We start from the raw sequence: 13,931 nt of genomic DNA on the forward strand, positions 1-13,931 counted from the left end.
ATTAATATCCAATCTGAAGTTCTAATATCATTAATATCCAGTATGAAGCTCTAATAACATTAAGATCCATTATGAAGCTCTAATAACATTAATATCCAGTATGAAGTTCTAATAACATTAATATCCAGTATGAAGCTCTAATAACATTAATATCCAATCTGAAGTTCTAATATCATTAATATCCAGTATGAAGTTCTAATAACATTAATATCCAGTATGAAGTTCTAATAACATTAATATCCATTATGAAGTTCTAATGTCATTAATATCCAGTATGAAGTTCTAATAGCATTAATATCCAGTATGAAGCTCTAATAACATTAATATCCAGTATGAATCTCTAATAACATTAATATCCAGTATGAAACTCTAATAACATTAATATCCAGTATGAAGTTCTAATAACATTAATATCCAGTATGAAACTCTAATAACATTAATATCCAGTATGAAGTTCTAATAACATTAATATCCAGTATGAAGTTCTAATAGCATTAATATCCAGTATGAATTTCTTATACAGGTAATGTATAGACAGAAGTTCTAAGATGAGTAATATCTAAGATGAAAAGAACTGAATTTGTAATAAAATTAATATGCAGAATGGCTCATAAGAACATGCTGATGTACATTAAACTCTTAGTAACTTCTTCAAAGTGAATATTGAGAAGATAAATCTTAAAGTATGTTGTGTCAGTGTCTCAGTATAATATTTAAATGAGATATGTTTCTGGACTGGCTGTTTTGAGCGTAGGGTTCTGGAAGGGCAGGTCTGCCTTGTTTTTAATGATAAAGGCTCTCAGCAGGAGGTGTGGAGGGCAGGCTTTCGCAGGTGGAAGCATGTGACACGCAGTTTGGCCTTCCTGCTGCAGTTTGGTCTTCTGGGTAAACACCACAACTCAGACAAAATGCACCCACATGGCTCGGAAACGGCCTTACAATAACACGAGCTGTAGAATAACAACCAGCAGGACACGTCCATTCCCATCAGCTTGACCTGTGACCTGGCTTCAGCTGAGCTGCTGCTGCTGCTGGATGTAGAGGGAAAAAAGAGCATCTCATTATTTACTGTTTAATTCTTATATTAAAAGCATCAAGTTATTTTACTTATTCATCATTTAGTTATTTTACGAGGCACACATTAGAGGTCTGTTATGGTTCTTTGTTCCGTATCTCAGTAAGCTTTGGTTCTGTGTATTAGTTTATAACTGGAGGTCTGATATTTAAACATAACTAATAGCTGCTAGATGTAACAGTGCACAGTCAGCGCTTTCACATCATTGAGCAGTAATCCCCTTAATTCACCTAAATTTACATCCTGTTAGTGTAAAATTAGCAATATTTAACCCTTTTGAGTGTTTTAAACTGGTTTCTGCACTTTTTTTAAGTAAATTAATTAATACATTTTAAATAAAGTCTATAAATCAATTTGAATTTGAAACTGTTCACTAATCAGCAACGTAGCACCAGTTCTGGGACCAAAATCTAATATATCTAATAATTATTTACTGGAATTTTGCTATTGTTACAAAATTATTTGAGTATAAATTTCACCATGTTCAAAAAATTTAAAGTAAATTTGCCTAAACTTTACTCTGCAGGTTCTAGTTAGTGGCAGGTGACGTCTGTACAGTGTTGTTTTAGAGCTAATACGAGTTTAATACATCGCTATTTCTTTAAAATAGTTTTTAAGATACGTTTCAGTCAGCACTAATTACCGATTTTTAAAAATCAAACAAGTTTCCATTAAGCACAATAAGCAAATTTCCATTTTGCATTCTATATTCTTCTTTATGTTAGTCACAATTTTTTTTAGGGAAGTATTTAACAGGGGGGTTAGATGTACGTTTTAAAATCTTTTAAACCCATTTTAACAAGCAATTGCAGATAAATGTAAAAGGTTTCTGTATTTTAGGAGTTTATGATTTTGGGAAATGGATTTGAGATGCCCGTTGACTTAATTTACTCTAATTAACGACGACTAAACAAACCTTTCTGGAAGTTATATTGACCTGTTCAGCATTTTTCTATTAGCTCTAACGAAGTTCATAAGTCACTTGCTGCTACCTAGATCCTGCAGGATTGAAATGTCCTCAGTTGTACAGAAATAGGACGTGAATTTAGTTGATAGTTTAGGCTTAATATTATTAATTACAAAGTATTTCTATTGCATTTTGACTATATGGCAAGTATTAGTTAATAAACAAATAAAACTGACTGTAAGTGCCCAGTATGGATTTCCTGATCAGTTTTAGTGTCTCAATTTTTTTTTGTTTCCAGAGTAAGAAATGACCTGAATTTAATGAACGAATCGAATTCAATTGCTTAAGAGAATCTGCTTGTCTGTTAGATACCCTCTATAATATCTGTAGATTGTTTTCACCAAGAGCTTTGTGGAAACTAACCGTTGGCCATCTTCCATTGGTTGGGATTTGATTGATTGGTTGGGACTTTTCAATCTTCTTTAAGGGGTCCAAGCACCAAAAACATTTTTTATTTTATTTTATTTTTTTGGCTTAATTGTTTTTTTTTCTAAGAACGTAACAATCAGATAACAGACATGCTTTGGTGCGACACCATATGAGATCCACTTCTGGTTTCCTGAAGAACCCTCCAATAAATGAACATTTGAAGAACCATGTTTGTAATCGAGATCGACGAGTTTGAAAAACCCTTTTTATGGAATATTTTGGATTTTGTCATCATTGCCAATCAATTCCCATCCACTAGCTCGGGCTCCCCGAATCAAATGAGGATGCTACAAACACTGTGAGGGTGAACGTTGGTCATGCTAGCAATGCTAGCCACTGGAGCCCACCACGGTTGGAGGAGAACGCTAACTGCTAATCCAGTTACATCAGCTAACAGACGCCTGCACTGGCTAGCATTGTCCAATCTGCTCTGGGAACAGGGAAGACCAGTCTACTATCCCAGAGACATAGAGAGCGAGAGAGAGGACAGTTATGCTCTCTGGAGCTTCTGGTTACGGATGGCTGTGGCATCACCAGGGGACGAGCTTGCAATCTACTAACAGTAGAGACGCTTAGACAGTTGTGCCACTTCAGAAGCACCGAAGAACCGATTTTAAAGTTTGCAGAACTTCCACATCACGTTAAGGTTCTGTAGCAGTGAACGGTTCTCTACAACTGGTGGAGGCGTAACCCCTGGGGTCCGGTCAGGGCCTCCGTCGGCAGGGTCTCAGAGCCGCGAGCCTCATGTTGTTGTAGTTGCTGTTTTTCTTGCCACCCGAAGTGGGGGATGAAAGCCAGACTGGTTGAAGAGAGGAAGTGGAGGTGTGAACACTCCTCCGTCCCAGGGAGGTGTTGGTAGTGGTGGTGGTGGGGGGGTCATTACTTAACTCCGTGTGGGTAAGAGGTGGGGGTGTGTGGGCTCAGGGTCAGTTAGGCGTAATGACCTTTAATGTGTTTATGAGCGGACAGGTGTGCCACTCCAGGCACCAGTAGCAGCGCAGACACACTCGACTTGCATTAAGGGTAATGAGCGTGTTTAGGAGTGTGTTTAGGTCCATAGGCCGAGAGCTGACGGGTGTTTACTGTGCTGTTCAACTGCCAACTCCGTCCCTCGCACCTCTGCAGAAACACATCGCATCTAAATAGCTGTTAACTCAGCGGCGTTAATGTGATCAGTGTACTCTGTAGGTCAGATGTTTACAATTCCGGTCATATAAACCATATAACAGTGATTAGACACTGCTTCTAAATTCTGATTGGCTGAAATCTGAAAATCTGATTAGCCAGTTGTAAAACATTTGATATACACAAATTTATCTGCTGTTATTAAATCTTGTATACATTCCTAGTACAAAAATAATCAATTTAAATAATCAATTTAAATAAAACATTTAAAAAATCTATTTACTAATATATACTAATATTTTCTCTCCTGTAAATGTTTTCTCTTACATAAAATTAAGATATGGTGGACTGTAGTAATATAATAATAATGTATATGTACAACTGCAATTCTCAATTAAAATGTTATAATATATAAATGGATATAATTATTACTCATGAAGTGATCATGTTACTGTAAAGTGATCATTTCCGTACATTATTTATTTCAAAATCTATAAAATACCTCTTTTCAGACTAGTTTAAAGTTACGCAAGTTGGAGAAAGCTAAATGCATGTTTAATATGTGTAATATATATGTGTGTGTATATATATATATATCTCTATATGTTATATATATATTTATTATTTATATACATATATATATACACACACATATATTACACATATGTGTAATATATGTGTGTGTGTGTGTCTATATATATATGTATATGTATATAAATAATAAATATATATAATAAATAGAGAGATATATAACGTTTATCGTTTTGAGATAACTGTAGGAATGTCAGTTAAATTTTAATTGAAGAATTAATTTCTATTGATATAAAAACAAGATTTTCCTCATATTAAAATACATATCGTCGCTTTCAGAACAAGCTTTGTATCTTCATTTTAATTTATTAATTTTTCAGATAATTTGAAGAGACCAGTTTTCCGTTTTCTTTGGACTTTCTGCAGTCCAACCTACAGCAGGTTTTCTTCCAACAGCAGCAACCTATAAGCACAATATGCAAATATAAGATCTAAATATCCTGTATATGGACTAAATATTTAATTTAGTCCATATACCACGACAGTCACGACCTGAACCCTTGTATATTTTGCTGTTTTTTTTTTCCCTATAATGTAAATCTGGCAGTTGTTCTTTATATCGTCTCAGACAGTCGTGATGAATGGACCAATAGAAACGCTCCAAAAGAATTTGGAATTGGCTTCTGTTGAAAGCTAAGTTTTGTTTTGTTTCATGTGGGGCTCACCTAGGTGGGCTCCCAGAAGGCATGGGCTCTGAGTGGGTTCGTACATATGTTTTTACTGGGACCCTGTTGGGCTTCCCAAAAAGGCCCTGTCAGTAAACAGCCCACCTTAATCTCACATGGGTCACATCTAGGCCTCAGGTGCTTTGTACAACCCAGATGAAGCCTATGTTTAACTCACCCTGGGTCTGGTAGTTATCAATATTTATAATATTTATAATTTATGAAGAATGATCAATATTAATATTTAGTAGAATTAGACTTATCTCATCTAGAATAGGAAAAGAACCTTGACCATGGCCTTTTAAGGTCAGAAATGACCCAGTATGGTCATAACAATAGCAGAAATGAATTCCACTTCCCATAATAAGTCTAAATGGTTGTATATTTGATTTGGCCATTAGGAAATTCGAACCCCTCATGTCTAGGGACCCACTAACTCAGTTCAGCACCAACCTACAGTCCAGGTGCTGGATTACATCTGGAGACAACGTGGAACCTGAGGACCGAATGTGCTGGTTCCCAGTTGGGCTACCCATACAAGCTGGGTTCCTTCTCCAGTAGAGTTGCTAAAGTTGGGATCAGAGGGTCGCTGGTTCAAATCCCAATCACGCTGCTAGCCATCGGCAGCCGGGGCCGGGTCCGGCGCGCAACTGGCCTTGCTCTCTTTAGAGTGGGTAGATGGGTAGACGGCGCTGGCCGTCACTGGCGTCTGCTAGCCGGTGAATCAGAGGCGGGTATATGGCGCTTCCCTCCAGGCGTGTTGGTTGCCTGGCAGTTTAAAAAAATAGGATGTACGGGGATGTTCGGGTTGAGTAACTGGCGATCTAAATTGATGAGAAAATTGGTTAAAAAAAATATGAAATAAATTATAATACATAAAAAAAGCTCTGATTCCAAACTTCTGAACAGTGTTTGTCAGAAAACACACGTGAACCGCTGTCCAAACCGACCCGTATAGAAAAGGAAGTGTGTGTAAAATGCATGACGGCATCACGTGGGATCCGCTCCAAGGTTCTCAAGTCTACCTGATTCACCAGCTGTTGATTAAGCAGACTAACCACCGGCGGAATGTAGCGCGGACTTTGCGGAGAAGCGAGGTCACAGGGCGGCCGGCGGCCCTTTTAAGGAAGGTCTGGTTCCTGATCAGCAGTTTCTTCATTGCGCAACTCCGGCAGGGTGGGAAGTAGCGCTGCTCTGCTCTGCGGCCTCCGTTGTGATATGCAGGGCTTTACCCCGGGCTCTGAGAACTTCTTAGAAAGAGGACCTTGTGGAAACGCCACGTCTGGGTTGCCGCGTCTGGTTTGGGTTTGCGGCCCAGGGGTCAGGGAGCTGAGAAACAGTCCAGGGCAGTTTCCCCGCCTCCAGCCGGAGCCGGTTCTGTTTCCGCCGGCTGCTGTTGCACAACGGAGATAGGGAATGTTTGGATATGACGGAACGCCAGCGCCATTCTTCATACCTGACCACACACACACACACACACACACACACACACACACCGCACAAGCACAGTTCACATGTCCCCTCACATGCTTCAGTCAGATCAAGGCCATAAAAGAAGGCAGTGTGATAAGACAGGACAGCAGTGCAGATACCGCAGACCGCCGCCCACAGAGGCCCCGACTCGCCCGAAGGAACATCATGGACACAGTGTGGTGGATTGCGCCGTTCGCCCTGCCTGCGGTTCTCTTCGCCCTGTGTTCTCTGTATCTGCTGCGGAACCCGCAGGTTCTTCACAGGAGGAAGCACTTGGCCTTCTCCAGCAGACATGTCTCCCACCGAGGAGGTGAGTGCCCCAGTCCAGCGCACGTAGCTTCAACCTGCTTCAGCTTCCAGCAAATTACTGACTGCCTGGTTTGCTGAGGACGGTCCTGTAACTTTTGGTTCCCCCGAAGAACCTTTTAGCGGATGGTTCTTTAGAGGACCGGCTCCTCTAAAAAAAAAAAAAAAAAAAACTTCCCATTAGACAAAAGTATTGGGACACCTGCTCATTCATTGTTTCTTCAGAAATCAAGGCTCCTGCTTCTGTTGGAGCAACTGTCCCCAAGAAAGGCTATCTACTACATTCTGGAGGAGCATGGCTTTGAGGATTTGATTGCATTCAGCGACAAGAGCATTAGTGAGATCAGGATGTTGGATGATTGATCACCACCACCGAGGGGGGGGCTTTATACACCTCTAGCCCACGCCTGGCATTAGGCAGCATGATGCCAATAGGTTCATGATGTTGAGTCCTGTTCTATTGCCAAGGCTTCTCTACAGCTACTAGACAAGCTGTGTGTGGATGTTGATGTTGATAGTGTTGAAGATTCAGGAGCATTGTTCGGTCTTGTTCTTCAGGTGCTGGGGAGAGGATTGAAAACACCATGGAAGCTTTTACACAGTGAGTAACAGTCCCACCTCTCATTGTTATAAAAAAAAAGAGATCTAGCAGATCTAGCAGGTTCTGTCCTCACTCCTGATGTTCTCCCTGAGTCACAGCCGAGGACAGCGCTATCACAGGAGGCACTCGCCATGTACTTTGTGTATCTTGAGGTTACAATAAAGGCAAAAAGGAGTTTATTTATTATAGTGTAACTCTTTTGGGGGGGTTGTGTAGAACCATCTACCAAAGGTGAAGAACCTTCTGCATCTTAGGGTTCTTCGAGTCGTCATGGATTCGTTTAGAACCCTTAAAGAACCCACATCCCTGTTGTCTAAATTTCGAGGGGCTCCCTTGGGTCTTCCTAGGGGCTTCCTGTAGATACCCGCCACACAGACGCCATACGGACATGAAACTTGGTCATCAGGGCGTAGTCCCTTGTGGTCCAATCGTCCTCCTCCTGCTCCCACCCCCTCCTGCCTGACCCTGACTGCGATTGGCTCAGGAGTATTAAGGAGGGGCTGAAGGCATCTGTCCCATTTCCCCGGTTGCCGCTACATTCCTCTCCTCGGTTCCTCCAGCCCCGGCCGTCTTCCGGGGTAGGTGAGGAGCAGCAGGAGAGGAGGGGGAGGACAGGAGCAGTAGCAAAAGTTTCTGCATTATTATTATTATTATTATTATTATTATTATTATTATTGTGAATAATAATAATAATAACCAACCAGCTTTGACGAGCAAATTTAAAAGGTGTCCATATAAGTGAATGATAGGTAACTGGTTTATGTGGACAAAACGTCTTGTGGCATAACTGAATTCATACGGTCATGAATGTTGACGGCTTTCTGCAGGAAGACCCTGGTAGCCTCTAAAAGGGCTCTCTAGCAATGGTAGGGGTTCTAATGTGAAGCATTCTCGGCATTGATGGACAGCCTTTTGTAGGCTGGTCGGTGTTCCACTATCTGTGCTCAGCATATCGCCATTAAACTGAACCAGAAGTTCACTGGTACATCATACACCAAGTGTCCAGCTGGTAAGTTACACCCTCCTCATACCTCACTGGCCGTTTTATCTGAAACCCCTGACATATTTCTTACACACACACTGAGTGTTTGGGCCGGGGAACTGAGCACCTGAGTCCAGCACAGTTTGGTGATGTCCCTGCTCTTAACCCACCGACTAACCCAACCCACTGCTTCTTCTTCAGCGCGGTGGAGGCAGGGACGGAGATGCTGGAACTGGACTGTCATTTAACTCTGGATGGCTATGTGATGGTGTCTCATGACAAGAACCTGGAAAGACAGACAGGACACGACGTTCCCATCTCTTCCCTAAAACTACAGGTGGCTCCTTTTTCCTGCTCTGTCCCTCGCTCTGTGTACACGACAGTTCCACTGTGTCCATAACTGACCCCATGTTTGCCGTCTCGATGTTTCAGGACTTGCCGCTCTACAGGAAGAAGCTTGAGGTCACGTTCTACGTCGGTAAGTTCAGACCAGGGGTGCACCTCCCTGCACCTCCTGGAGACCTACCGTCCAGCAGAGTTGAGCTCCGGCTCATTTAGGCCTTCAGGGTAGGGGCGGGCAATGTGACGATGTTTTTATCCAATCGTGATGCACCGACCGCTCGCCATCAGCAGCCGGAGTCAGAGAGAGCACAGTCGGCCTTGCTCTCTCAGGGGGAGGTCCGACCGTTAGCTGTTGTATCGGAGCTGGGGAGCCGAGCTGGCTAAGTGGAGAAGTGGCAGTGGCAGCTGGCTTCCCATGTGTCGGAGGGGACGTGTGCTAGTCTTTACTAGACTTGCTAGTGATGGGGGGGATTTTTTTATAAAAATCACGATAAAATGTTATTAAAAATCACGTAATAAATATCGGGATTTTACCGAATTTTGACCCTACTTCAGGGCTATCTGCATGTTAGGATCTGAACTCTCCAGGTCCATAAATCTCCTGGAGAGTGCTAACAGCAATTCTCCATCAGGGCACTACAGCACCGGACAGGACCGGAAATTCGCTCTGCTGGAGGATGTCTTCAAGACGTTTCCTGAAATGCCCATCAACATCGAGGTCAAGGAGAATAACGACTTGCTCATAAAAAAGGTACTGCCGGCCACGCCTCCGGAGCCCCAATGAGAGACGGGGATGAGCTGGAACGGAAATCAGACTGCAGCTCATGTTCTCCTGTATTCTCGCTAGGTCTCCTCTCTGGTGAAGAAGTACGGCCGAGAGAGCATCACCGTCTGGGCCACTGAAGACTCCGACATTATGGCAAAGTGCAGGAAACAGGTACAGCGCACCACTGGGCGGGGCTAAATAACGTTAACCAGCGATGCAATCCATTGATCTGTCACAACATTGAATCACTGCCCAGTGAGGAGAACAGCACCCGTCATGGGGTAGATCCACTATATGTCCAAAAGTTTGTGGACACCTCTTCTAATGAATGCATTCGGGCTACTTTGAGTTGCACCCATTGCTGAGGCAGCTCGTCACGAAGCTTGTCTGGTCCTTGCCGGGAATTATTGTCAATAGAATAGGACCTAGACGAACCTATTGGCACCGTGCCTAACGCCAGGCGTGGGCTAGAACCCCTCTAAAGCAGCCCAGCATGGCGCAGTCATCCCACAATCAAAAAATGCAATCAAAGCAATGATCAACTCCAAAATCTAGAAGAATGAGCAAGTGTCCAAATACTTTTGCCCATAAAGTGTATATAAGACAGTAAGTGAACAAGCAGGACACCTTCAGAGGTTCTAGGGAGTCCATGCGTCATCAGCAAAGGGGGGAACCTACACAATATTAGGCAGGCGGTGTCCGATTTCTGCTGTACAGTAGACAGCTAACATATTCCTGGGTATATCTGTGCTTCCTGGACAGGGCCCTGCCATGCCTTACAGCTTCACCATGAGACGAGGAATCCTCCTCTTGGTGCTCTTCTACACCGGCCTCCTGCCCTTCGTGCCTCTGGGAGAGAGCCTACTACAGTTCTACCTGCCCAGTGTGATCAACAGGTCAGTGCCTTGCCCGTCTCAAACCAAGAGGAAGCTTCGGTTCGGTTAAAGCGAACCCTGCCCGCTGGCTCGCTCCACCGACGCCACGCCGTCCACATCTGCCCGCTCCATCACGGGGGAGTGTCTGTGCAGACCTGCCCACGTTTCTATGCTTCGGCTGTCTGGCGCTGTAGTTTAGCGGGGCTGTGTCCCAAACCACACACTACCACACTCCTACTACACAGTGTTTTACTGTGTTTCACTAGTACCCATTAGAACTGCATTCATTAGTGCAGCCGCCTCAGTAAAGACGTGCGAGTCGGGACGCAGCCGCGGTAACGTTAACCGTACCAGTCTTAACGAACATTGTTCCGCCCACAAATTAGCATGTGTTCGTTCCAAATCAGGGTTTAATACTGAAATCAAGACGAGTTGATTTAATGACACAGGTTTGAGGGTCCACCCAAGTTTTTCCCCACTTTCAGACTTCACATCATTTTCCTGTTTGGGCCGGACCAAAGTATAAACACACACATAAGTGGATATTGAGTATGTCTTCGAAATGCTTCAGTGACAAAGAACGCGACAGTAGTAAACATCCCAACATTTCGGACACCCCATAAAAACCTTTTGCTTGTCTTTTTTAAGATATTTAAACATCTGGATTAAAAAAGTATTAAGAGAGAAAAGAAACGTCTTTAAACGTTGTTTATAAAATGGAATTGATGGAAATGGAATTCTCCTGTTAGACGTTTTCTTACAGTGATCTACCAGTCTCCGACATCAATGGGGAGAAAGCCCTTCCCACTCCTCCATGCAGAAATCTCTCAGCTGTGTGACGTTAAAGACTTAATGCCACTATGTTGACCCAGCAAAATAGCTGGCCTTTGCACTCCCCAACTGTAGGGGGAGCCCCGGAGCCCAAAATAGCAATTCTGACACAGTGCTGCTATTGCTGCTGCTGCTGTTATTATTATAAGGGGGGTAAAGCGGGGTATAATTGGTATACTCCAAACAGAGGCTCAAATGATCACAGTTTTTTCCCAGCTACCCATCTTTGCATGGATGGCAGTATTCCAATTTACCCCTTAGACCCCATAGCTGACAGATTTATAGGCCCTAAAATAGAACCCGGTGGGACTCCACATTATATATGTTATATAACTGCTGTGTCTCTTATAGGACCTATATTCCAGAGGAGTCCATCCTGAAGAAGCGATTTGTGGTCTATCTGATGGAAAAGTAAGTTTTGCAGACCTCGATGTTCAGTCGGCTGAATGCGGCCAGTCCTCCGGCTGAGTCTAAAGCGTTTCCCCTGATTCTTGGTTTCAGACTGACCATGAGGAAGTCCCTGTTTGACCACTTGGTGAAGCGAGGGATGCAGGTACGTACCCTTTTTTTGTTCCTTCTTTAAATCCGTAATCTGGATTATATTCACGTAACCTGAAAAACATACGGACGGGGACACATTTCCGATGGGAATCCAGTTATAGAGGCGTAATCCAATCAGGACTTATCTGTGGAGGCTCTTTCTTTTCTGTCCACAGCAGGAGCAGCTAGCTTCATGTCTCTTTGTCTTATTGTCAATAGAATAGGACCTACACAAACCTATTGGCGCCGTGCCTAACGCCAGGCGTGGGCTAGAGCATTGGCGCAGTCATCCCACATCCTGACCAAATGCTAAACTCCAAAATCTAGAAGAATGAGCAGGTGTCCAAATACTTTTGCCCATAAAGTGCATACTAGGCAGTAAGTGAACAGAATCTGAGACACTTTGACAAGAACCAAACATCTAGACAATGACTGACTGGGTCAGAACATCTCCAGAACATCAGGCAGGTCTTGTGGGGTGTTGCCGATATGCAGTGGTCAGTACCTACCAAAAGTGCCACCCTGGGCGCCCAGGGCTCGCTGATTCTCATGCAGGTCCCACCTCACAACCTTGCTTCATCTCTCTTTGTCTTTCTTATTCAGGTGCAGCTGTTTGTGTGCAACGAGGAGAGCGACATGGACGCTGCCTTTTCGGTCGGAGCTACGGGAGTGATGTCCGACTACCCCACCCTCCTGTCAGAGTATCTTAAGAAACACCCCGTCCCTCCGGCTATGTAGCACCTTTCTTAACCCTGCTCTTCACGTAGAACTGGGATCGGGTGCAGCACCTCAGCCAGTCCTGTTTAAACCTCGGAGCTCTCTAAAGGCCTTCCGAAAGGAGGCTGGAGATGCAGATGAGCTTTAATAAGATCTCAGAACGATTAGAAATCAGCCCTTCCAATCACCAACATGGCCAGGTCGGCCCAAGACCACAAGAGGTCTCCAACAATCCTAAAGTGTCCGTCTTCACAGGAGGCGTGCAACACCCTAACTGCTGGCCAGAGAACTCCTAGACCAAGGGCTATAAAGCCGGGGGGGTCAGTGGAAGAACTGAGGTGGGGTGATGATCATAAACCAACATCCTAGCCTTACTTACGCTCATGTCCCTGAAAGCAATCAATCAAATCCTCACAGCAATGCTCTAGCTCCAAAATCTAGTAGAAAGTCTTCTTCTCTGGACAGTAGAGACAGGTACTCCAACAGAAGCAGGATCAGCTCTTTTTAATAGCCTTGATTTCAGAAGAAACAGTGAATGAGCAGGCGTCCCAATACTTTTGTCCGTATAGTGTCCGTATGTTTTCTAACATAGCTTTACTAGCGTTCTAGCTTGTGGCTAGTGTGTTAGCTTGAGGCTAAAACACAGCTAGCGTTTCTAATATTGTGCTTTTTTTGTATAACGTCGACTGAAAACTGATCCATTAACTATTGTTACTTTATTTATTTATTTGAAAATTATTTTAAATTATTTTCAATATTTTTTATATTGTCAGAACAAACACGGTCAGTTTCACTGGAGCTTCACAGTGAAACAGTGTTGCTATTTAATTAACGTTGAGGGTCTGTGGGTCGCATGTCTGAAAGCCCTCCTTTGGGATCTGGAACCTTCATTCGATGGCGTCCGTGTGTTACGTAAATGACTTGATTTGACAGGTTTGGGATCATTAAAGGAGCAGGAACATGACTGAACACAGACTCACTGACTCCAGACACAGTCAATAAATCAGCCAGGACATGTTCGGTATCAGAGATCGGGGACGCTAGGCTAACATTGCTAACAAACACTGGACCAGCACCCACTCGCCCGCCCCCCCCAAAACGTCTCTGAACTGTAGATCTGGAGGCGTGACTTGCTTTGGTCTATAAACGCAGCCAATGAGCAGCTAGTTTCCGGAGATGAGATCGGTGACGGTCCGAGTCCAGTGTTTGTTAACAGCATTAGCCTAGCATCTCTCCTGAGCTGGGGGTTATAAGAGCTGCGGATGATTCTACAAGACTACTAGAAGCTGTAGAATATCTAGAACGTCGAGATTGAGGTTCTAGTGAAACGTACAAAGATAAAGAATGTGGAGTTTTATATACATATTTTTATTACTGCATAGCAAGTAAATCCAAGCCTTTGAACCGTACTGGACATAGATAGGAGAACAGCCGGGATGGGATAAGTGCTCTGAGGGTCAGCGAGGGTCAGACCACCTCCAGTGGGTCTCTGTCTCTTTTGGAGATTGCTATGGTGATGGACTCCGGTAGGCGGGCAGCCAGCCGCTGCTTCACCACAGTCAGAAAGCCCCTCTCGCTGTTGCTGTGGTCACTCAGGATCACACTCGTTCCCTTGGCGACAGCATCCAGGACCTCGTGATGGGACA

The 13,931-nt window shown here is 43.8% G+C and overlaps 2 protein-coding genes across 5 annotated transcripts in view; one reads left to right on the forward strand and one right to left on the reverse strand.

Annotated features, from left to right (window-relative positions):
• Positions 1–6,175: 6,175 nt before the first annotated feature.
• gdpd3b (glycerophosphodiester phosphodiesterase domain containing 3b) lies at positions 6,176–12,723 on the forward strand. Its single transcript, XM_072668092.1, has 10 exons — positions 6,176–6,635; positions 7,190–7,232; positions 8,416–8,551; positions 8,647–8,692; positions 9,189–9,307; positions 9,404–9,493; positions 10,085–10,218; positions 11,380–11,439; positions 11,530–11,581; positions 12,172–12,723. Exons 1-10 carry the CDS (start codon positions 6,269–6,271, stop codon positions 12,304–12,306), a joined length of 1,182 nt encoding a protein of 393 aa, XP_072524193.1. The 5' UTR covers positions 6,176–6,268; the 3' UTR covers positions 12,307–12,723.
• A 909-nt stretch (positions 12,724–13,632) lies between these two features.
• Positions 13,633–13,931, reverse strand: part of nif3l1 (NIF3 NGG1 interacting factor 3-like 1 (S. cerevisiae)) — a 4,787-nt gene continuing 4,488 nt past the window's right edge. For all 4 annotated transcript variants that reach the window (XM_072668087.1, XM_072668089.1, XM_072668088.1 and 1 more), the window contains exon 7: positions 13,633–13,931. This exon is cut by the window's right edge and continues 6 nt beyond it. In XM_072668087.1, coding sequence (XP_072524188.1) covers positions 13,753–13,931 — 179 coding nt within the window. In that variant the 3' untranslated portion in view covers positions 13,633–13,752.

Source organism: Salminus brasiliensis, chromosome 22, assembly GCF_030463535.1.
Source record: "Salminus brasiliensis chromosome 22, fSalBra1.hap2, whole genome shotgun sequence".
Taxonomy (NCBI): Eukaryota; Metazoa; Chordata; class Actinopteri; order Characiformes; family Bryconidae; genus Salminus; species Salminus brasiliensis.

Bases quoted from the DNA above. Each gene is read 5' to 3' on its own strand.
- gdpd3b (XM_072668092.1), top strand. From the start codon at position 6,269: ATGTTTGGATATGACGGAACGCCAGCGCCATTCTTCATACCTGACCAC. The intron at 9,494-10,084 runs GTACAGCGCACC...CTTCCTGGACAG, and splicing joins TGGCAAAGTGCAGGAAACAG to GGCCCTGCCATGCCTTACAG. The intron at 10,219-11,379 runs GTCAGTGCCTTG...TGTCTCTTATAG, and splicing joins CTGCCCAGTGTGATCAACAG to GACCTATATTCCAGAGGAGT.